The sequence below is a fragment of the Neolamprologus brichardi genome, chromosome 16 (genome assembly GCF_056152115.1).
Source record: "Neolamprologus brichardi isolate AB-2024 chromosome 16, ASM5615211v1, whole genome shotgun sequence".
In the NCBI taxonomy this organism is placed as follows: Eukaryota; Metazoa; Chordata; class Actinopteri; order Cichliformes; family Cichlidae; genus Neolamprologus; species Neolamprologus brichardi.
The window spans coordinates 35,734,255-35,759,309 of record NC_142119.1 but is presented as its reverse complement, the minus strand read 5'-3'; the positions used below and the strand labels follow the sequence as shown (position 1 = coordinate 35,759,309).

Here is a 25,055-nt window from a genome sequence, read left to right as displayed (position 1 = left end):
GCAGCATCACCCAAGCTCTACCGTCTCTGCTTCAGTGCTGCTGAACCATCTCTACAGGAAGTGGATGATACTGACCTCTCTGAGCTGTGGTCTTCAGTCGTTTCTCATTGCTAGCATACATACAGACTCTGTTAGGTTCCTCACACTCTAATTTAATGAAACCTTTGACTTGAAGTCGATATTTACTTAAGGACAAATATATCTGACATGTTAAGTTAGATAAACATTTTCAAACCACAAATCCTAATTTTCCATTGAAACAATACAAAATTTAAATTTGACTAAATGACCCAGAAGGAAAATCCTGTCCTGTGGGACCTATTGTACTGCAGGACAACAGGTCCTGTGGGAAGAAGAAGTACCTCACATATTTATAGCTCAGAGTATATTTAATGAGCTGAATGCTGCTCCTCATCCCTGCACTGCATACAAACCTTCACACGCTGATTTAAATGTAGGGCTATTTATTTAGCCCACAGTTTGATCCCACACACAGACACACAACATTTCCTAGTAGCTCCCACCATGTGCACTTTAAAATTGTCATCCCCCTTAAATAGCAGCCGTCATCTGTGTGGGTGCAAAGATTGTGAATGTTAACGCTGTCAGAGCCAAAGCGTCAGAAAAGATGAAACTGAGATGTTTATTAACCTTTATAACAAAATCCACATTTGCTTTTGCTGCATCATGTTGGATATGATATATTTTTATTCTATATGTATTCTATACATGTGATACATTGATACATACATGCGATACATTGATACATACATGCGATACATTGATACATACATGTGATACATTGATACATACATGTGATACATTGATACATACATGTGATACATTGATACATACATGTGATACATTGATACATTCATGTGATATATTGATACATTCATGTGATACATTGGGCAACAATGTATCACAACAGTCATTTCTGTAAAGGACACAGGAAATGTTTTCCTGTCAGTATTCAGCCAATTAAAGGATGTGATTAGCGAGAGCTCTCTTGCAGGATGTATTGATTGTAGCCTGCTGTGGTTTGTGTTCCTGTTTGATGTCTCAGGACTATTTTAAAATGTGCAGCGGACAGCGATGAATACACAGGATAAAGATGTGGATTATTCCCATCCTTTGTAATGCAAATGTTGGTGCATACTCATTGTTCCTGTAGCTCCTCACTTATGCATACAATTAACATTTGTGTCACCAGTTTTGCCAAAGTGATGGATGATGTTAAAGGGAGTTTCACAGGGATGCTTGCGGCCTCTGACCCCACTGCTCACTGCTGTGACATGTATCCATACATAAATCTCTGCCTATAATGCTGCGGGATCAGAGCCCCCCAGCATTCAACACTGATTATGCATTGTGACATGTGGCTTAATGGGCTTCTCCGTGCCAGCTGGCTTCTGCATAGAGCAGGGTCACACTGATTGAAGCTGTTTAACCCTTTAGTTGTGTTTTTGGTTTCAGGTAGTGTGGCGTCGTTTCACTGTTTATCACATCACAGCATTTAAAATAGACAATAATAATAATATCTTGTCTTGTTTCATACTTCTTTTTGATGGTGTTGTTGTAAATTAAAAGGAAGAAACTGTCTTTGGGTTTCATGTTGTTTTTTAAAGCCAGTGGTTTTACGTTTATTTGCCGTACTGTGTGAGTCCTTTGCAGCGGCGTGCTGACTGTGGTTTGGTTGCAGATGGCAGTCCGCTTTCTTGGTGGCTGGACCGGGAAGGAGAAAAGAGGAGCTACTGGGGAGGCTTCCTGCCTGGAGTCCAGCAGTGCTCCTGCAGCCTGGAGGAGAACTGCATCGACATGAACTACTTCTGCAACTGTGATGCTGACACAGACACATGGTACAGACAGCGCACACATGGCTGCTTTTACTCACACCATGAACACTATGCTGTATCCTGTAGGTGAAATATAAAACAAAAAGATTTAAACAGCTAAAGTTAAAGCGAACACAATCAGAAATGATGGTAAATCATTTAAACCTCACGTTGATGTAAAGAGTCCAGTGCAGCGTTCTGGATTTGGGAAGTGAGACGTCCTGTTTCATCATTACATCATTTGCATCAGCGCTTCTTTCTGACCAACACTGGATGTGTTGCACACACTGCTCTGCCTGTGAGAGCTTCAACAGCCTCCCTGCTGTTCTGATCAAGACTCACTGCAGACGACTCCAGACTACAGCTGGAGAGGGTGTGTGTGTGTGTGTGTGTGTGTGTGTGTGTGTGTGTGTGTGTGTGTGTGTGTGTGTGTGTGTGTGTGTGTGTCTGTGTGTGTGTGTGTGTGTGTGTGTGTGTGTGTCTGTGTGTGTGTGTGTGTGTGTGTGTGTGTGTGTGTGTGTCTGTGTGTGTGTGTGTGTGTGTGTGTGTGTGTGTGTGTGTGTGTGTCTGTGTGTCTGTGTGTGTGTCTGTGTGTGTGTGTGTCTGTGTGTGTGTGTGTGTGTGTCTGTGTGTGTGTGTGTGTGTGTGTGTGTGTGTCTGTGTGTGTGTGTCTGTGTGTGTCTGTGTGTGTCTGTGTGTGTGTGTGTGTGTGTGTGTGTGTGTGTCTGTGTGTGTCTGTGTGTGTGTGTGTGTGTGTGTGTGTGTGTGTGTGTGTGTGTGTGTCTGTGTGTGTGTGTGTGTGTGTGTGTGTGTCTGTGTGTGTGTGTCTGTGTGTGTGTGTGTGTGTGTGTCTGTGTGTGTGTGTGTGTGTGTGTGTGTGCGTGTGTGTGTGTCTGTGTGTGTGTGTGTCTGTGTGTGTGCGTGTCTGTGTGTGTGTCTGTGTGTGTGTCTGTGTGTGTGTGTGTGTGTGTGTGTGTGTGTGTGTGTGTGTCTGTGTGTCTGTGTGTGTGTCTGTGTGTGTGTGTGTCTGTGTGTGTGTGTGTGTGTGTCTGTGTGTGTGTGTGTGTGTGTGTGTGTGTGTCTGTGTGTGTGTGTCTGTGTGTGTCTGTGTGTGTCTGTGTGTGTGTGTGTGTGTGTGTGTGTGTGTGTCTGTGTGTGTCTGTGTGTGTGTGTGTGTGTGTGTCTGTGTGTGTGTGTGTGTGTGTGTGTGTGTGTCTGTGTGTGTGTGTCTGTGTGTGTCTGTGTGTGTCTGTGTGTGTGTGTGTGTGTGTGTGTGTGTGTGTGTGCGTGTGTGTGTGTCTGTGTGTGTGTGTGTCTGTGTGTGTGCGTGTCTGTGTGTGTGTCTGTGTGTGTGTCTGTGTGTGTGTGTTGTCAGTCAGGAACACATTTCTTTTCTTGTTTGGGTTAAAATCGTTGGTCGTGTCTCTGATGTCACACGTACGTGTTTTTCAAAGAACCTCCTTTCCTGTAGGGGGCAGTAACAATCTGATCCACACTGATGTGAGACACAGCTGTGTGCAGGACACAGAAGGACACATGAAATAATGATGAATGGATGGTTTATCCATGAACTGCGAGACAGACCACGTGACTGACGAGTCGCCGTGGCGCTCCTCTCAGAGGGAACGCCACCACCACGAGCAGCTCAGCTTCCAGGATTCTGTCGAAATTTGTCTCCTAAAAATGAAAACAGTAGATCACAGTGTTCGATGTCATTTTCACACTCCAATTTCTGCAGCTCATTATCTGTTTGGGATTGTGTGAAAATGCCTTTAACAATTTCATACAGCACAGTTTAATCCAAAATGATTAATTACAGCTCACACATCATTTTTCACTTTTGATTAAACTCATCATCGTTTCTGAGCCGTGAATGAAGAAACAAAGGCTGTGCTGGAGTTTAAACGTTCTCAATGGCTTTGTTTGTGCTGCGTTAATCCACTCCAGAGCCTCCCTGGTTTCAGCTCCGTGTTTTCACAGGCAAATGTGTGCTCTGTGATAGATGGCTCCCTTTATGGGGTGTTTACCGCGCGCTCTGTGCTAACGGAGCTGAAAGTCAGCCTTTATCCGGACCCCCAGGAAAGAATCCAGCCCCTGAGGATTTGTGTATTCCTATTTACTCGCTTCTTTTCTCTGTTCTGTCACAGGGCTAATGACACAGGAGTCCTCTCCTACAAAGACCACCTACCAGTGAGCCAGATAGTGATCGGAGACACCGACAGAATGGGCTCGCAGGCCGTCTACCACATCGGGCCTCTGCGTTGTTATGGAGACAGTAGGTGATCACCTCACTGTTGAAGCTACTGTTCCAGATTTGGCTGCAGATGGAGGCTGATTAGAGACACAAAATGTTCACACAATGTCTGTGCGACTTTTATGTTTGTCGCTGGATCGAGAGTGAAAACCTCATCTGTGGTGCAGGCAGGATCAGTAAATACCTGCAGGTGTTGCAGAGGGCTGGGTTTGAGTTTGTGCTGCTTGTCTTAGACTTTAAGCGTGCCAGCTTCCCCCATCCCCCGCCCCCCAAACAAGTCTATTTTAAGTTTAATAGCAGCTATCAAAGCTTCTTAAACACATCAAACGTCGGGCTGATGATGTATAATGCATGTAATGTATAAATTATTTAGAGGATCGCTACAGTGTTGCAGAAGCCTGTGATGTCACCTATTGTGTGTAATGTGTGCCACGTACGGTCGCCGCACGTCCACCGATGTCTTGGATTATTTGCTTTTCGATCTTCTCTGCAGAACCAAAGTGTCTTTTAAAAGAAACTGATTTTCTTTCACAGGAATGTTTGATCTCAGTATTTCAGCATCACATGGCAATGAACTCTCCTAACAAGAGTTGTATGTGCTGCTTTGACTGAAAACCTGCTGCCTGGTGGAAATAACACGCTCAAAAATGTCCTCGAGATGCAGCGTGACACAGTTTCTCCGCTCGCCGCCTCCTCCCTTCACTTCGTCATCTTTACGTTCTTTTCGCTTCCTCCTGTCCCTCCAGGGTCGATCTGGAACGCAGCCTCTTTCTACCAGGAGTCGTCGTACCTGTACTTCCCCACCCTGCAGGCAGAGCTGGCGTCTGACATCTCCTTTTACTTCAAGACCAGCGCTCCTTCTGGAGTGTTCCTGGAGAACCAGGGCCTCAAGGACTTCATCAGAGTGGAGCTTAGCTGTGAGTGCACGTTGTGTCTGCAGTATGAGACGTGCACTACACACAAACTACAAACAAGAGCAGTTCAGTCATAACTGGGAAACATTAGATTAACCCTTTAAGGCCGGTCGGAGCAGCACGCTCTGTTTTGCGTAACTATTTTTAAATCCCGGTAGCTCTGCAACCACGTGAGCTAGCGCAATAATGTTTTTGCATATATAACCAGAGGAGTTGTACTTACATCTTATGCCATCAGCTTGTCCTCGGTCACAGTTTCCTTCCACATATAGCTTTGCAAAAACTGCATAAAAACCACTTGCAGCAACAAAAACATAATATTCCAGAAACACGCTTTGCCGATCCGATCAGCTGTTCATAACACTTCCTACGTCCATCAGCGCGAACTATCGCATGTCCGCCATGACCTGCCCAAAACCGGAAGTGACGGCATTTTCGCAGAAATGTAGTTTTTTACCGTCCGGGCCTCATGAGCCTATACTGGTGTTTTTAAAAGTTATGTTTGACTTTATGACTTTCTGTGTGGTTTCTGGGATGCTTAGGACTCATATTGCACTGCTGGAAATAGTTTATTTTGATGCATATGCTGCTTTTTTGCAAATTTGCACTATAATATTTATTTTTGTTTTTCCTGCAGTGTATAAAAATTGGTGTATTTCAAAAATAAAACTATGAAGACACTCAAAATAAATTTCCTGTGGTGGGAAACTATTTTGTTCAACTTTTTTGTATTTACAGTTTTGAGGGATAAGCCTCTTAAATTTCTCTAACTAGAAATATATGTTAAAAAAACAAAAACGATTTTCAATTTTTTTGTAGTTTATTGCACTTTTTTGCAATTTATGTAATTCCTATGGACTTAATGCAGACATATTATTAACATTTGGGCTATAATGGTTGTATTGATGTATAGCAACTTGAAATGCTCTCAAAAATGGCTCCACAGCATGTAAACATATAATATAAGCTCTGGTGGACTTGGTTCTATGGTCGGTCTTAAAGGGTTAAGGTTATGTTTATTGACTGGATAAGCTGCTGCCTTGTGTTTGATCTGATTCTGGTAATAAATTTATTGAACACAAAACAACATTTAGACAGTGGAATAAATCAGAGGGTTCGCACGTGGACATGAGTACATGCATGTACATATACACATGTATGTGTGCATAGCTGTTATGAATGTCTTCTCTTTCATAATGAAAATAATACTACTGTTCTTATTACACGCTTAAAGCATAAAGTGCAGCATGAGTGTACGGTTAAAATGTGACTCTGAGCTGTAAGACTACAAAAGCAGCGTGCACATGCCGGGTGGAGTGCTCCGTAACGAGCTGATCCAAGCGGCCAAATATGGCTCCAGGCTTCAGGAGAGGCCGTGTTTTCTTTTTGTAACAGATATTTAATAAAAGGGAAAACGAATAAATGTGACCAAAACCACAAGTGGAAAACTCATTATTGGAATAGTTTGATTAGCAGTCTGCATCCATAAATACACCGCTAACACCTCGTTTGTGCTAATAAGCGTAGCCGCGGTAAGTAGATCATTCTGGAAATAAACTGTAGAAACAACAGCGATGTCTGAAACTGCTAATGATTTAGAAATGTAAAAGGATTAATTTGTGAAATTAACAACTTGTTAACGTGACATGACCATGGTTGGTTATAAACCACCCTGGTTACTAATCAGTCTGTGATTACAGTACTGTACCCACGTATCAGCACAGAGCCTCCTAAAGCCTGCTGATCAGTCTCAGGTGGACGTGCTAGCTGCTGCTGACAGTTTAATTTCCCAGAGAAGCACCGTGTGAGGACTCCACTGAATGATGTAATCCTAATGACACACTCAACAGTAATGTCATGCTGTCACAAAGCCCGCTCTTCATGACCTGTGCAGCGACGCCGGATGCATTCACCGAAGCAGGAATGAATCAGATCGACTGGAAAATTTAAGAAAATCAGGAATATTAGTTTATCTTAATATGCAGCTGCACTGCACATCCAGCCATCACATGCAGTTACACAGCGCTGTGTCGTTAGCTAGAGGTAAGGTTGGTGATTGCAGTGTGTTGCGTTCACATCTGCAGGAACGGTGAGGATATTTGGAGCCATTATGTATGAATGCAGCATCAGAGACACTGTGAAATATTGACGAACTGTCAGCTGAGCCCCTCATAAATCTATGCAGGTCATCAGGTTTTCCCAGCAGCATTGTATCAGATTGCATCAGAAAGGCAGGATAGAGAAGAACATAAAAACCTAATATCGCATTCAGTCTGACCTGAATGTCGTGTGTGTGTGTGTGTGTGTGTGTGTGTGTGTGTGTGTGTGTGCGTGTGTGTGTGGCTCCCAGCTCCCTCAGTGGTGACTTTCTCCTTCGATGTGGGAAACGGTCCGGCGGTCCTGTCCGTGAAGTCCCACGTCCCTCTGAATGACAGGCAGTGGCACTACGTGAGGGCGGAGCGCAACGCCAAGGAGGCCTCCGTGCAGGTCGACCAGCTCCCCCTCCGCTTCCTGGAGGCTCCGGCTGACGGACACCTCCGCTTACGGCTCAGCAGCCAGCTGTTCGTAGGTAGGCTGAGATCACACCCGGTCCTCCCACTCAGGTCTGCATTAAAGGACTTTTTAACAGGCAGAAACATGTAAACACTGAAGCAGCAGACTCACACCAGCATGTCTTTGCAGTCCCTTCACACACACACACAGAAATGCTCTCCCTGGGTGCTTTATTATGAATACTAGGGGTGCAACGATACTAGATATCGATATTGAACCGTTCAATACAGTGCTTTCGGTTCGGTACGCATATGTATCGAACAATACCAAATTTGTAATTTATTTTATCAACTTTCCTTCTGACGATGCTGTCTGTGTTGAGCGCTCAGTGGATCTGCGCTCGACAGTGCAGCCTAGGCGGAGTAGTCGAACACAGATTCACTGAGCGCAGCGCAAGCTAGCAAGACAGAAGCTAAGCTCTCTGCAACATGGCAAATTGAACCTCCCCCACCCTCATTCAGATCTGGCGTTTGGAACTATTTTGGTTTTCATGTGACGTATGACCCTGAAGGTAAGCGCGTCATGGACTAAAGTAAAACAGTATGTTGGATGTGCCGCAATGCTCAATTACATGGGTGGGAACTAGTGTGTTAGCGCAGTTAGCTCGTTAGCGCAGTTAGCTCGTTAGCGCAGTTAGCTCGTTGTTGGCTGTCCAGCCCCACGCACGGGGCGATCCGCGGTAGCTCGTTAACAGAGATGTGCCGTGTTGTGGCGTTAACGTCATTTCAGATTAACGCTGACAGCACTAGTGGGAACACAACGAATATGACTGCACATTTACTCCGACATCATCCTCGTGCAAAGACAAGTGGAAGCAGACAAAAACAACAAGCACGCATGCTACAAACTTTACCCGAGTCATTTAGACAGCCGTTAGCACATGATTCTCCTTATGGGGACCTGATATGTTTAATATGCTGCTGAGAATATAGCCCAGAAGAAGCGTATAGTAGAGCTTTTATTTTGAAAGAGACATTTCTCTGTAATAAACTCTCTTTTCCAAAGATGAGTGATTTCTCCATCAGATAGATTTTTTTATTACTTTGTTGTTTCAGCAACATTAAATTTAAAAACTGTACGTTTGAGTTAAAATATATATTTATAATTTTAATAAATGACAAATTAAAAAGGCATGAACATTTTTTTTGCATCGAAAAAATATTGAACCGTGACACCAAAGTATCGAACCGAACCGTGAATTTTGTGTATCGTTGCACCCCTAATGAATACATGTAAACTTCTCATACATGCAATTATCCAATGAGCCTGCAGCAGTGACCCCTGAGGTTTCAGGTCAGCAGGTTCAGGTAAAGCTGTGGTACGAAGTCATTTTTGGCTCTCGCTGGTCAAACTTTGGGCATATCGTTATTCACAGAGCCTCAGAGGAAACGCGACGTCTACACCTTCTTGTTTCATAGAACAACGCTGCCGTCAGAGGCTTCCTGTCACTTGTTTTGCTTATTTGTTTTAATGCCTTGCTAATATCAACATGGAATAACTGGTCCATAAGCAGGTTCTGTATAAAGATGGGATTTTCTGGGATGAACAGCAAACTAGGAAAACTCTGGGAGATGGAAAAACAAGAGAGAGGGAAGTTTCACTTTATAAAAACTGCGTTGCGTTGTATCAAGCTCCAGTCTTCGAGTCCCTGCTGCAACACGCCTGAATATCATTAGCAGGACGGGACTGCACGCTGAGGAGGCAGCCCGTTACCCTGCTCAAGTAAATCTCAATAAATCTGAAGTGTACTTGTGTTGCACTGTTCATTCACTCATGAGCTGCTGTAACATGAGTCACATGGCTGGACTGCCTCCTCAGCGTGCAGTCAGGGCTTGCTAATGATATTCAGGCGTGTTGCAGCAGAGACGCCGGCCCTCGAGGACCTGAGCTTTACACCTCTGACCTGAGCTTAGTAATAAGCCTGAATTCATTTAGTCGTTGTTCAGTGTTCATTTTTATTTCTTGAGGTCTTAAAAAGCATCGATTTAGGATTTTGCAGAAATCCTGGAGGGGAGGTTATTCCTGCTGCTGTTCAAGTGCAGCTGCAAAGGTGGGAAACCTGGTTTAGTGGCAGCCAATCATGTTACTGCGACGTGGCGACAGATATCGTCTCTGGCTGTTGAAGGCGCGACATGCGAGCTGTCAGACAGCAGGTTGCATCGTTAGAGAGACGAGTGTGATAAAAGCGTGGCGTTCCTGCTGTGAAGTACTCGTATGTCATTTCTATATTCTGAGCTCACAGATGTGAACTTTTGCCAATAACTTAGCTTTTCGCTAACTGAAGAATCACTCCAGCTTGTGGATATGAAGTGTGCATATCAGTGCTTCACTGTGTGAGGGGATCAGAGCTGCATTCATCGTGTTAGTTTGATCTTTTACTTTGACCTGACTGGGCTGAGTGTTGGTGAAACTGGTCTGCACCCAGTCTCCAGGGCTGCAGCCAGGCAGGTGATGTTCTCTTTGATGCTTGTGTGCTGATACTGAGCGTGTGCAAGCACGGCTACTAGCTGCTGAGCTTTTTTAAATATTAAAAATATTTGTAATTAAACAGACTTTTGGATAAATATGTTTTATATCTGCTCATTTATTTATTTTTCTAAAACTGTTGACAGACTTGCTCTTGTGTCGTTATCGTCCATGTTGCTTGTTATCATCATGGTTTGGGGTTTCTGTTAACTTCCTGTTTTATTTTGAAATCTCTTGCTCCATTCAACCCTGTCACTGTGTATATACTCTGCTTATATTCAATTTCAATTCAATTTTATTTATCACAACAAAAGTCGCCTCAAGGCGCTACTTAAATCTATGTACTGTGCAGCATCAGATCCTCCTCCCCTGGATATCATTCAATTCAATTCAATTCAATTTTATTTATATAGCGCCAAATCACAACAAAAGTCGCCTCAAGGCGCTTCATAGATACAGAGAAAAACCCAACAATCATATGACCCCCTATGAGCAGCACTTTGGCGACAGTGGGAAGGAAAAACTCCCTTTTAACAGGAAGAAACCTCCAGCAGAACCAGGCTCAGGGAGGGGCGGGGCCATCTGCTGTGATTGGTTGGTGAGAGAAGGAAGACAGGATAAAGACATGCTGTGGAAGAGAGACAGAGATTAATAACAGATATGATTCAATGCAGAGAGGTCTGTTAACACATAGTGAGTGAGAAAGGTGACTGGAAAGGAAAAACTCAATGCATCATGGGAATCCCCCGGCAGCCTACATCTATTGCAGCATAACTAAGGGAGGATTCAGGGTCACCTGGTCCAGCCCTAACTATATGCTTTAGCAAAAAGGAAAGTTTGAAGCCTAATCTTAAAAGTAGAGATAGTGTCTGTCTCCTGAATCCAAACTGGAAGCTGGTTCCACAGAAGAGGGGCCTGAAAACTGAAGGCTCTGCCTCCCATTCTACTTTTAAATACTCTAGGAACAACAAGTAGGCCTGCAGAGCGAGAGCGAAGTGCTCTAATAGGGTGATATGGTACTACAAGGTCATTAAGATAAGATGGGGCCTGATTATTTAAGACCTTGTATGTGAGGAGCAGGATTTTGAATTCAATTCTGGATTTAACAGGAAGCCAAAACAGGAGAAATATGCTCTCTCTTTCTAGTCCCTGTCAGGACTCTTGCTGCAGCATTTTGGATTAACTGAAGGCTTTTCAGTGAGTTTTTTGGACATCCTGATAATAATCATCTGTTTTTGCAAGTTCTCTCCTCTGATCGGGTCTCTTGTTTTCACTGCAGCTCTTTTCGAATACTCTCCAAAGACTCGTGCACGTTGTCGTGGCCGTTGTAGCGAGCCAAACCGACCAGAATACCGGTGGCACAGCAGCCCTCTTTCTTACGACACAGGCTGCAGTTGCACATCCCTCTGCAGATGGGACACGACCACGTCGGGTGCGTACATCCTCTCCATAGTGGTTCTTGAGGCACGGTCCACAGAACTGACCTTTGGCCCCCACACAGAAACCACTGCGACACACTGTCTTAGTGTCCAGAGTCTTCTGTCTGCACTGGTGACACGAGCTTCCGTTCTCCTTGTCCCAGATCTTGTCTTTGCTGCGCTACGCTATGTTGTCCAGGTCTTCTTTGGTGATCTCGTCAACCGACTTCACGCAATATTGACTCTTCCTGGAAGACTGGCTCCTTCTCTTTTTGTGTTTCTCACCAACATGGTCCTCGTCCACCTCCACCAGTCTCTTGATGTCTACAGTACGGGGGCTTCGGCTCGCTCTTTTCCTCCACTGCAAAGTTCTCGGGAGGACGAGCCTTACGCGACGGGTTCCTCCTTTCTGACACCACGTCCGTTTCAGACTTGCGTTTCTTTGGCATCTCTGACAGCCGTTTCTTCTTCTGAGGAGTGGTGGGTGCTGTCAGGTCAGCAAACAACTTGGCCAGCATGGCCTTGTTTTCTTGGATGTTCTTGTCTCGTTTCTTTAGGCTATGAGAGAGTTCCTCCTCCTCTTTGTCTTCATCCTGTTTCTGCTTCACCTTCTGCCTTCCTCTGGATATTTGTGAGGGAGATTTTCCTTTGACTGGCTTTTTAACATAGGTAGTATATACCTTATATATATAGGTATATACTACCTTCGCTCCCCAGGGCATCTTGCTCTACTTGAAGTGTCGTTCTAGCCGTTTCCAAGTCCTGCTTTGCTCCTCGTTGTCACAGCTCAGGTCCTCAGCCTTTCCGCTACCTGGAAATCCATCTTTGTCACTCTCGAGTGGTCACCTACAGGCTCTGCTGCTCACAGCTGCAGACATCGCCCTCCACCGTTTTTGATGGATGTCTGGACTCTAGTCTGACTGTGCAATGACACGATCTTATCTTTAACTTCTTTTTGCATTAGTTTGAAAACGATCCACTTGCTGGAGTGTCTTGTTTTTGCTTTTCTGCCAATTCTTTGATTTTTTTGCCCCCTGCTGCCATCAATGAATCATTATTGCCCCAGCAGATACTCAGGTCCCTTTGTTATGTTGCACTTTCTCTTAGCAGTGCCTGGCATTGAGCTTTCCTTGTGAAATCTTTGCAAAAAGGATTTCATCCATGCAAATCATCCTTGCCATTGTTCTCCCCTGACTCAGACAGATGTGTTTGCGTTTTGCTCTGTGTCTCGTGGATCGTTACAGCTTTAGGCCCAAAATTCACTCATGAAGTTGAGCTGAAGTGAACATGAAGCTCGTCTGACAGCAGCGTCACTGTGTTTCCTCTTGATGTCCACTCTGACAGTCACAGGAAGGATTTATCTGTTCATCAGGATGGAGAGGAGATGTAATTGCAGCAGCAGAACCTCTTTAAAGACACATACATCATCTGAGTGTTATATTCAGATCTGCATTGCTCTGCTGTGGAGCCAATTTCAAATGTATTTTATTGTTTTTTCATGATTGGTCCTGGTCAGCAAGCGTGTCGTCCTCTCATATTTCTGCAGCAGCCTTTCACACTCTGACATTTTAATCTCTCTGCTTAATAATAAAGAGAGATCCCATTAAATTCTCTTTTCTCCTCTTTCACCTTCTGAAATCATTTATTAGTGAAGGGACAATCGATCTTCTGTGGCTCTCACAAGAAAAACATTATCTTTTGGAGATTTAATTTTCATAAAGCACAGAAGTGATGTTGAGTTAGTCTCATGCTGACATGTGTCTGTGAAATGTCGTTTCCTGCTCTTGTGGGAGGAGATAAGGAAACTTCACAGCGACAATATTAGAATGAATATTAAAAACAGCAGCTTTGATGTTTCCAGACCAAAATAACAGCCTTGATTAGAAGCTTTGTAAATATAAAGAGAGCGTGTGTGTAATCATAAAGAAACGACGTGTCTGTGTCACTGCTGAAGGAGCTGAACGTCTGTGAGCTTCCACTGCACGCCGTGGAAAAGCACTGATGCGCAAACTTTGATCGACTCAGTTCGTGGACCTTGCAAAATCCCCAAAGCTCGACTGCAAACACTTTCTAAAGTTTGGCCCAGAGTCGGCTCACAGACCTGAAGCTGGTGCTAACGTTTCGTCAGGTGAAGCTGAGGATCTTTCTTTAGTTGTTTCTGTAACGTGTGTGCTAAAGTTTTAGCTTCAAAGCTGAAAATCCAACTGTGGATATTTGGACTTTATATTTTTAATCGCTGATCTAAAGATGAGTTTATATCACACTGTCCGTGCAATCGTTCGTTTCCAGTATTTGATCCATTCAGCAGCTTTTTAATGTTTGCGCAGTGTTGTTGCCTTCAAGGTTCAAACATGTCAGATTTATGTTACCAATGAAAAGTTTCACACACAGATAGAAAAATGAAGGAAAGTATTGATATGAAGCTGATAGTCGTCACGTGTTTGAATTCAATTCAATTCAATTTTATTTATATAGCGCCAAATCACAACAAAAGTCGCCTCAAGGCGCTTCATAGATACAGAGAAAAACCCAACAATCATATGACCCCCTATGAGCAGCACTTTGGCGACAGTGGGAAGGAAAAACTCCCTTTTAACAGGAAGAAACCTCCAGCAGAACCAGGCTCAGGGAGGGGCGGGGCCATCTGCTGTGATTGGTTGGGGTGAGAGAAGGAAGACAGGATAAAGACATGCTGTGGAAGAGAGACAGAGGTTAATAACAGATATGATTCAATGCAGAGAGGTCTGTTAAAGAACTGCGATCCACAGAGTCGATTCAGACACTCAAATGTTGTTTTTTAGTCGTGTGCTAAACTCACTGAACGTTTGTCATGTCCTCCACACAGCCTCTACTTTACATGTTAGTACTATTTTTATGTGATCATGTTCAGATTACACTTTTATTAAACTGAATGAAAACAAAATGCCTGTAAGAGACTTGGCAGCTTGTAAAATTGTGTTTATTTCAGACGCTGCTGCTCACTGCTGAGCTGGCACGTGTCACCAAGACAGAAGCGTAACAGTTACACTGTTGCCAGTTTAAGGTTTGCATCCTCCGGTCAGCCCAGCGCCAAACACACGATGTCAGCGTGTGCACAAAAGCTAACACCATCACAAACACGCCTTATTTCACCAGAGATTTCACCTGAGGCAGCTCGTTACAGATGCCTGCTATATATATAAATGCAGGCTCACTCGATGTGGAACAATACAGGATTTAACAAGTATCATCTGTCAGCCTCGGGGGATCGTGAAAGGAGATTATATTCACACATTTATATTTTTATTTCTCAGATAAATTATTTGCAATCTCAAGTCATCCGTCTTCCACCTTCAGAACGGAGAAATTTGTCACCAGTCATATTTCTTCTTTCCTGTTTCGCCCACAACATCTCGTCTATCAAATTATACGTTTATATATGAGCTCGGTGATGTTTCCTGACCTCTAAACATGCAGCGGTGACCCCTTTATGAGTACGGTTTGCGTCCACCTCATTCATGTTTCTGTCTGCGTGTAGCGACCTAGCATATCCACGTAGCTCAGGACAGCTAGCTCATTTGTTCTGCTTTCTGAAACCACCTCATCACCCGTGCATCCTACACATGTGTCTCAGGAGGAACGGCGTCCCAGCAGAGAGGCTTCCTGGGCTGCATCAGGTCCCTGACCGTCAACGGTGTCAGCTTCGATCTGGAGGAGAGGGCCAAGATGACGCCGGGAGTGAGCGCCGGCTGTCCCGGCTACTGCACCGGCTCCAGCAGCCTCTGCCACAACCGAGGGAGGTGCGTGGAGAAAAGCAACGGCTACATCTGTGACTGCTCGCAGTCTGCCTACGGAGGAACCACCTGCAACCAAGGTGAGTGCTTGCAAACAACCGTGCGGGCTGCGTAATTCATTTAATGGAATGATGTTGATTCTAACAAACAGATGATCGATCACCGTCGAGGTTATTCCATTACAGCCAACCAATAGCAAATGCAAGTAATGCAGAAGGCAATTAATACCTGTCCTGACTGCAGCTCCAAGAACATTTCAAATGCATTAGAAGAAATTATCTCATGCAGTCTGTGAGCAGAGGAGAGCGCAGACACAAACACATCAACAGCCTGCACAAACAGCAGAGGAGCAGGCTGTGAAAACAAGCATATGGATGCAGTGCAAAGAAACAAATTGAATATACATTCTGTGGGAACGGAGATGAAAAGCCTGGCTGCAAATACGCCTAATCACAGAGTACAATTTACGCTGCTTCGTCCTGTCTGGAATGTTAAACATGAAGGTGGAACCTGCTCACTTCAAAGATGTTGCTGCTTCCTCACAGCGAGCTGTGGTTTGGTTGTTTCTGCAGGCTCGGTTTCAGCGTCATCGCGCTCTGCGTGGGAGTACGAGCTTTTTGAAGCGCTGTGTATTCAAAGTTTCGTCATGTAGAAACAGTTTAAATGCAGCGCTGTGAGTGTTGCATCTGAAAGGATCCCGTTTATTTAATGTTGCCGCGCTTCCATTGTGTCTCTGTTGCTGTATAAGTCGCACTAACGTGTGTCTCACTAACAGTTTGTCACTGAAGGCTTTTTCCTTTCTGCAGTGTGAGTGAAATCCATGTGCTCACCAGCTGACTGACATATTCATCTGCACATGCCCGTCAGTGATGGTGATACTCTGAGTGCGTGCTGGAGCTCTAACCAATGAGCTTCTCCTTGCTGTAACAGCTTTACTGATCACATGGAAATCTTTGTTTTGGCCAGTTCTGCAGCAGCTTGAGTTTCGCGCTCTCTCAGGATGTCCTGGTGTCTCTCTCCCACTACATTTAGCTCCTTATCTGTCCTGGTAATGGCCCACTGTGTAACCCCACAGCTGACAGTGACCCATCGCTTAGTAAAGTTCTGTCTTCAAGCCTCAAGCAGATCATGTTGGTGTGTTAAAACAGGAAGTGACTGTGAAGCAAAGTGACGCTCGTCACTTACACGGTCAAAGGAGCACGCCGACTCCATCAGTTACAAAGTGACGTTCGTGTTGTATCAAGTAATTCAATTCAATTCAATTTTATTTATATAGCGCCAAATCACAACAAAAGTCTCCTCAAGGCGCTTCATAGATGCAGAGAAAAACCCAACAATCATATGACCCCCTATGAGCAGCACTTTGGCGACAGTGGGAAGGAAAAACTCCCTTTTAACAGGAAGAAACCTCCAGCAGAACCAGGCTCAGGGAGGGGCGGGGCCATCTGCTGTGATTGGTTGGGGTGAGAGAAGGAAGACAGGATAAAGACATGCTGTGAAGTAAGACTTCAAACCAGAAGCTGAGAATATTTTCATGCATAAATCAGGTTTTTGGAGAGCGGTTCATTTCCCTGAGCCTCCACGACACGTGATCCCTGCAGATATGACTCTGGGAATCAAAACTAAACTACTGCAAAATCACCTCAGTTACATAAATCAGAACTAGCCCCGAAGCACAAAGACTGAAGGAATACAAAGTAGCAGTATTGATTCATTTTATCCATATATATGCTGTCTACCATAGAGTGCATGTTGCGTTCGTGTTCACGAGTTGCAGAGATTTAAATGAAAGTGCTTTTGCACGGAGTTAGTTTCATCTTCTGTTCTTTGCTTAGTGTGAACGCTTTTGTTAGAAGCCGGGCAGCCAGCAATGACATGCAGCTGAGCTGACGACAGATTATCTGCTTCAGTGGTGTGTGCTAGCAGCAGCTCTGCTGACACACTCACTGCTAACGTGTCGTTGCAGCAGCAGCACACTGAGACGGTGGGTAGATCTCATCCCACCCACTCTCCAACACGGTCTGCATTTCATTTGAACGTTAAATTATGGTTTGCTCTGGTTTTTTAACCCAGACAGTAAACAAGTGACCAGCGTAGCATCTGCTCGTGTGTAGGTGGCCTCAGCAGCAGCTGCTGCAGTCAGGTCCTCTCAGGCTCCTGCAGACAGACCTGGTTCCAGCCAGTTACTCGTCTTTTCTCAAACGAGTGAAAGAATCAGCTGAACACACACTGATTGAAATGCATTCAAATATGGATTTTAAAGCCAATGTCACTATGTGATTGGATTATTAGTTAAGTGTGCATAAGAATCAATGGAAGCTTAATTAAGCTTAATTTGATTAATAGTTAAAAACAAGTCTGGTGTTCAGTTCATTCAGGCTTTTGCTGCAGCGTATCAGACAAACACAGTCATGAATACACAGGTTCAAAATGAAACGTGGACACATATATATATATATATTAGGGATGCACCGATACCGATACTGGTATCGGTATCGGTGCTGATACTGTAAAATGTGTGTGTACTCATACTCGTAAAAGTTAACCGATACCATGAACCGATACCAACTTATTTCATTAATCAGAGGGTGGCTTGTCATTTCTGTTGTAGTTTTTAGATTGGCCACTAGGGGGACATCCCGTGCTAAACAGGCACAGGGTTAGGCGAGTGAGACTGGCAGCTCCAGATAAAAAAGAGAAACTGGAGGCTGCTGTAGCTAGGCTAAACAAAATGTCAGCAGTGTGGAACAGCCAACTTTAACTCAGGTTTTGGAAAAGCGATGAAAAATGTCAAGAGAAAATCCACGGGCAGTTAAAATAACAGAGGCTCTGACTCATTTTATCGCTCTGGATGACCAGCCAATGCCGGCCGTGGAAAACAGAGGATTGCACCGTCTTCTCAGCATACTCGAGCTGCGATATGAAATATAATAAATAAACAGAAGCGTTTATTTATTATTCTGAAAGCTCGAGACAGTGCCAATAGTTCAGTGATATTTTGTTAAATTACAATGTGGAGACTCTGCAATAATTTAACAGAAGTGCTTATTTTTCACTTGAAATTTTTTTGTGGTCATTTTTATTAAGATTTTATTTTTTATCGGCAGAGAATAAAATAAAACCTGTCTTCCAATTCATTGGATTTGTGTGTGTGTGTGTGTGTGTGTGTGTGTGTGTGTGTGTGTGTGTGTGTGGTGGAAGTATCGGTTTTTGTACTCTGTATCGGCAAGTACTCAGATCCAAGTATCGGTTTGAAAAAATTGGTATCGTTGCATCCCTAATATATTTATATATGTGTGTATATATATATATATATACTGAAACATAGGCAGTTTTCATTAAGCATGAAGGTATTTGGGAAACTGTAAAATTGCAAATGTGATCGTCTTCTTTTTGCAACCTGCTCAAATTGCAGATTTCCTGCAACAATAAAAGTTCAGTGAAGCTTTGATGAAGTTAATGCAAACAGTTCCTACAGGTAATGAGCCGCACAGCGGTGCAGAGGAACCAGATGGTTCTTCCGGTGATGGAAGACAAACAAAAAGCACTTGCAGCTGGTCTGAGGTGAACGGGGCAGACGAGTGTAGGTGTGCACAGATATGAGCTGTTGCCCAGTGACCACACTGTGACTGAATGAAAATCAAATAATACTGTAAGTGAACATTTGCAAATGCAGTTACACTGCATATAAATGAAAATATGATCATGTAAACGTACCTATTAGCTACCTGCTAGCACTGAGTCGCTGTGAGCAGCCTTTATACTATTATTATATGTCTGCACCTTGTAGCTTTAATAAAGCGAGCAGGGGAAGGACGCCGTTGACCCTCCTCACGGTGCTTCGCAGGCGTGTTTTACGGTTGTATGGTCGAGTGTGAGAACTGCAACAGTTTTACACATCAAAGTTGTTTATAGGTCTCCGGGAGCGAGGCTGCATTTGTGGGAGAAGCAAATATTTGTGGGCACAGAGGGAGCCGTGTGAAGTCTGATAAATTGCCCCGAGTGGTGAAAGCAGCACGAATATCATGAAATACTAGAATGAGTTTTGCTGCAGCCTCGCTGTGCTGGACGGACGCTGAAGCTGAAGCAACGAAATCCAGTTACACTGAATAAACCACTCCACATCTGAAGGCTGATTTTGTCTCGTGATTATTTATTCAGATATTTTTCTGTAAAGCTTGAATCAGCACCTAACCACTCTTCTGTTTCCCCGTGTCTGCACAGAGGTGTCTGTGTCCTTCGACAGAGAGTCCTCCGTCACCTACACCTTCCAGGAGCCCTTCTCAGTGATGCAGAACAGAAGCTCTCAGGCCTCCACCTCCTCCACGGACAGCAGAGCCAGAGAGGACGTGGCCTTGAGCTTCGTCACCTCCCAGAGACCCGCCATGCTGCTCACTGTCAGCACCTTCAGCCAGCAGTACATCGCCGTCATCCTGGCCACAAATGGTACGTGCAGGAATTACACATGTTGTTGTGGTTGTGTAATCACGTTCTTCTTTGAATGCAAACTTTAAAAACATGAACGTGCTGAATAACATTTACATCCTGTTATCTGAAGAACAACAGCAGGAAATACTTGTTTTGATTCTGTTTTTATGAGTCAGAGTTCACTTTGGCTCCGTAGTCCTCTGACTCGGATTCCTGTGTAATTATTTAGAGTATTTGTTGACCACAGAGCAACCTGGGCTTTGTTCTTAAGAGCATTAAGAGAGTTAATGTTTGTTTTACAGTCCAGGTGGTGAATTTCTCTGGATTTCTGTATAACTGTGAATGTGGTGACAACACTTCCACTGTCACATGGTTCATGTCTTGATTTCAGACAACAGCTGGTTTTCCAGAGTTTAATTAGTGTAGTAACGGAGAGAGGAGAGGTGAAAACAACCTGTTGTGCAAACGTGCAGCCTCTTCTGTCTCGTGCCTCCCAGAGAAGCACTTTGAATCGGCCTGAGCGTCTGGGTTGTGTAGTGGCACTAATGGGAGTGAGAAGAACACCATGTGCCATGCTGGGGCAGGCGCTTTGGGCCTTTTATTGATGAAACCAGCTCTGAATGGAGCGCTGCCACCAGGTCGCTGTGTGGGAAACAGGGAGGACAGTAAAGCACAGCTTGAGGCAGGAAAATGGTGGAGTTGTTGGAGTGGAAGGTTTGTACACTTTCTTTAAAAATGTGTGCAAACACGGCACCACTGTGCTCGGCAGCGAGGCTTTCTCCTCCTTTATTTCCTCCTGAGCTGTTAAATAGGAGGAGGAGGAGGTGATCAGCTGTGGGGAAGTAGAAATAACACTGAATAGAAAACGACGGGTCTCATACTGTACAGCATGTATCTGTGTACTGTAGCAGTGAGTGTTAATGGGCAGCTTTGGGTCCTCGCAGGCTGAACAGTACGAACCTGTCAGTGCTGTGATCTCGCTCAGCAGCATGAACAACAATAACTGTGGTAACAAAATTACATTCATTTACTTATTTGGTACATTTTAGCTGTGTTTGTCAAAGCTTGTCCACTTTCATCCACGCATCCACCATCACTGCTATACTGAACCTATATGAATGGCAGGGCGGGTTGCTAAGTAATCAGCTTGTATATGTGGGCAGAATATTCCTCGGGGGGCTGGAACAGACCCACAGACCACCTCAGTGTGGGGGCCACCTGAAAGGAAAACTCTACAGCTGCCACCAAAAAGCTTTGGTTAGAAAACTGAATCCATAAACTGTACAGGCACAACACACACACAACTGCTAATTAGTGGTAAGTATCATAGTAATCAGATTACAGCTGGAATATCATAAAAACTGCATCTTATTGGATGGCCTAGTTCATAGCAGGCTGTTTTATATGTCAGATAATTCCATTAAAAATGCTCCAAAAGGCTCAAATGGCATAAACACAGTGGTGAGGTCCAGCGAAGCCTACAGCTACAGCTAGCAGACAGCTAGCTGTAGCTGCTAGCTGTAGCTGCTAACTGTAGCGGCTAGCTGTAGCTGCTAGCTGTAGCTGCTAGCTGTCTGCTAGCTGTAGCGGCTAGCTGTAGCTGCTAGCTGTAGCTGCTAGCTGTAGCTGCTAGCTGCTAGCTAGCAGCTACAGCTGTCAGTCAAAGCCAGCACCAGCTAACTTTAAACACTGTCAGTATCCAAATGGAGCTAGGAGAAAGTAATCAGCCTTACATGAAGGGGAGAAGTGTTCATCGAGGCCAAAGCAGCTTTTTGTACCCGTCTGTAAACGTGATAAGTGTTGTTAACATGGAGTCAGAGCTGGCTTCTCCCACAGCCCAAAGCTAATTACTCATTAAGTACCAATTGTTTAACAAATGAAATGAAACTGGCTGTAACGTGGGTGTTTGTGTGGCTCTTGGGTTTATTGCTGACCAGCGTGCACATCCCTATTTGCAGCTTCCCACAAACATAAGTTAGATTTAAGATGTATGGGTGGATGCTTGTTTGTCTGTAGCTTTCAAGTGTCATCACTGATGAGAACGGAGGGAAAAGGTCTGACACAGAGTTCAGATACTGGAAAGTCTGGATTTTTTTTTCCGGGTTTTGGAAAAATGAGTTGCTATCATCAGATTTATGAAACGTGTGTAACGTTATTTCTCACCAGCCTGCACCAATATGTTGGTAAATCCGAATTATTCAGCAGCCTTTTAGACTCAGTTTGCAAACTATGTGCATACTGCCCTGATTTCTTCTATGAAAGGAAACATGTTTCCCCCCCAAGTGACGTAAAGAAAGTAGCGACAGTGTTGTGAGAGAGAAATCTGCACCATCCAGGCGAAAATAAGGAGGAAGTCTGGCTATAGAAAATTAAATGATAGCGTCTGACGTCCAAGGAAGAAGTCAGAACAAGGACATTGTTGCAGCATAAATAGGACAAAAATGATTGTTAGTAGTGGGAGGAAGTCTTTAAAGTCTAGTTGTATCCATGGTCAGAGGGACGTCTGCATTTACAGGTAGGAAAATCTGGATAACTCCCAGATTTTTCCATGAATGTTCTCGTGATTTGCACACGGCTGTGTGTGTGTAGGCACTGTTAGTACACGAGGCCCATTCTTATGCATCCACATCGCTTTGATTTCCTGTTCTACGCTGCATTATGTGTTTGTGTTTGTTTCATGCATCTCGCTCACACGTAACCGAAACCTGTATCTGCTGTGAAACTTAATTTGAGTCAATCAGGAGTCTGAAGGACGGCCGCGTGGGGAGGATGGGTGTTTGAAGGAGGCGGTGTCAGCCACAGCGGTAGACATGATAGCAGGGTGTTATAGATTTGAAGGTGGATGGGTAGAAAAAGAATCTGGAGGAATGCATGGATTTATGGAGCAGGACATGAGCTCACCACACCTGTGTTTAAACACGAGCAGGTAGGAAGACTAATATGAAGACTCAGGGTTTATCCCACAGGTGGAAACGATGCTCTCTGCAGCTCAGTTACTGGGACGTCGTGTTGGGGTTAAGCACGCCCACCTGCAGCATTGGAGGGTGTTAGTTACACAACACCTGTTTTCCTTTCTTTTAACCCCTTTCTGGTATCAGGGAGAACGCCTACATCCCTGTTACCATGGTTACCAAATGATATAATGCATAATTACACAGCAGATTGCTCCCTTGACGGTGAACTGGTTCCAAGTTCACTCGGAGACTGAGAGCGATTGTGTAAAAAATAGAATCTGCCCAAAGTAGAACGATTCAGTCATATTTGCAGGCTCTTCAGTTTAATGCACAGCAACAGTTCACTGCATGTGTGAAGGTCTGTTTGTTGAATGCTGTGGAGATCGTGCCGTTGACACTTGGTGCTTTTGATGGAAGATCAGAGCGTGAGAACAGAAAGTCAAGCACATAATTGCTTTATGCAGGTCACAAGTCAAACGCAGTCGCGGCAGATCAGCAGGTGTCGGCGCCGGCCGACCAGCTGATGGATCGCCCGATGCTCCTCTGCAGAGGCGGTCACATACAGCACACGAGGGGTGGGCGATATACGCAAAATATGCAGGAACAGTATCTGTGAAGACAGAAAAAGCCTCTGTGGGCCGCAGCGTTAAGTAAATGCAGAAACCAGATTTCCCAGTTAGCTGCTGTCACTGGTCACACACTCAGTATAGTTTAACAGTGGCGCCACAGCGGTGACACAAGTACAAAGTGACTGCTGAACACTTTAGTTTAACAGTAACTGAAGTCGCTCAGAGTTCGTGTCACATTATAAAGCTCATGTGGGAAGTTGTGTCTTTGTTAAATCTCAGGTCCAACTTTTGAAGCAGCTGCTTTTCCATTATATGTAACTGCATCATTAATTTCCATCCCTCGTTTCACTTCCTGTCATATGGAGTGCAGCTAGCGAGTGCAGCTAGCGAGTGCAGCTAGCGAGTGCAGCTAGCGAGTGCAGCTAGCGAGTGCAGCTAGCGAGTGCAGCTAGCGAGTGCAGCTAGCTAGCGCTGTAGTGACACTCTGAGGAGTCATTTGTTTGTGCGGCACATCAGCAGCTGCTGGGATCTCCTCCCAGTGAGTCTGCTCAGCTGTGTTGGAGCCTTCTCTCCACCTTCAGTAGGAACAATATTTTGCAAATGAGGTTGTTGGAATGATTATCGGAGGCTGACGTGCAGCTCTGTCTCGCATTAGGGAATGTAAACACATGCGGTGACAGCTCTATGTGACATTTTCACATCACGTCCAAATGTATTCTCGTCATATTCCACACGATATGATATAATGTTATATGATGGTCTGTCTCTACTTTCTGCAGTAGAATCCTGTTCAGCTGATGCTGACGAGGGTACCACAGTGTGTGCAGCGCTGCTTTAATGCAGACAGAGACGTCTGTACCTGTAGCAGCAGCTCCATTACTGCAGAACAGCTTACCTCACCTTTGTGAACTTCTGGCACTAACCTTTGTACCATTTCAAGCTGTTCATTGGACATGCACAACTTGAATTGAAATAAATAACTGGGAGAATCGGGGTGTTCATGGCTGGGCTGGTAGGTCCATAGTCTTTCTGTATCTGTTTCCTTAATAAGTTTAATTTGAAATGTTTCTCCTCACATACAACGTCTTGAATAATCGGCCCATCTTATCTTACAGACCTCATAGTGCCACATAAAGCCAGCAGAGCACCGAACTCTCAGACTGGTTCCTGGGATATCTAAAAGTAGAGGGGAGGCAGAGTCTCCAGATTTCAGGCCCCTCATCTGTGAAATCCCAGCTTGGAGTCAGGAAACAGACAGCCTCTCTACTTTTAAGATTAAGCCTAAAACTTTCAGTGTAGATAAAACTTATAGTGTGGGTTGCATTAGGGTACCCTGAATCCTTCCTTAGTTACAGTGCAATAGGCCTACAGGCAGCTGGGGGCTTCCCATGTCACCAGTTTGCCCATCTGTATCTGGATGTCCCAAAGGATCTCCCAACATCTACCCTGCAGTCCACTGACATCTCCTGTAGCGGTGCTATTTATCACGTACGACTTCACTTTAAATTACGGAGCCCCGCAGGGGACATGGGAGAAAAAAAAATTAAGACGGACTTCGAGCTGGCGGCCTCCGAAGAATACGGCTAAAACTTTTGCGAGATCCCGAGGTTGTTTTGCGAGATCTCGCAAAAGTTTTAGCCGTATTCTTCGGAGGCCGCCAGCTCGAAGCCGACCGGGAGGTCGAGGCACGATGTGCCGGGAAAGCGGTGTTCCTCCCGGCTGTAGTAGGTCTCGACCTCCCGTTAGCTTCGAGCTAGTGGGTGTCAGATCTCCGAAAACGTCGGAGCACTTTTGCAAATATGTGATGTCTTGTAAACCGAGCAGGTATCTGATGTTTACACAACTACATTCACGCCTCAAAATATCTTAAAAGTGCATTTTGTGACCCAGA

At 44.6% G+C, this 25,055-nt stretch overlaps 1 protein-coding gene and 1 pseudogene across 2 annotated transcripts in view; one reads left to right on the top strand and one right to left on the bottom strand.

Annotated features, from left to right (window-relative positions):
- Window positions 1–25,055, top strand: part of cntnap5a (contactin associated protein family member 5a) — a 144,721-nt gene that overhangs the window by 101,911 nt on the left and 17,755 nt on the right. For both annotated transcript variants that reach the window (XM_087830168.1, XM_087830169.1), the window contains exons 14-19: window positions 1,703–1,859; window positions 3,983–4,110; window positions 4,836–5,006; window positions 7,354–7,572; window positions 15,054–15,293; window positions 19,438–19,659. In XM_087830168.1, coding sequence (XP_087686294.1) covers window positions 1,703–1,859; window positions 3,983–4,110; window positions 4,836–5,006; window positions 7,354–7,572; window positions 15,054–15,293; window positions 19,438–19,659 — 1,137 coding nt within the window. The remainder of the gene's footprint in view (window positions 1–1,702; window positions 1,860–3,982; window positions 4,111–4,835; window positions 5,007–7,353; window positions 7,573–15,053; window positions 15,294–19,437; window positions 19,660–25,055) is intronic.
- Window positions 11,257–12,162, bottom strand: LOC148098349 (cell division cycle-associated 7-like protein; annotated as a pseudogene).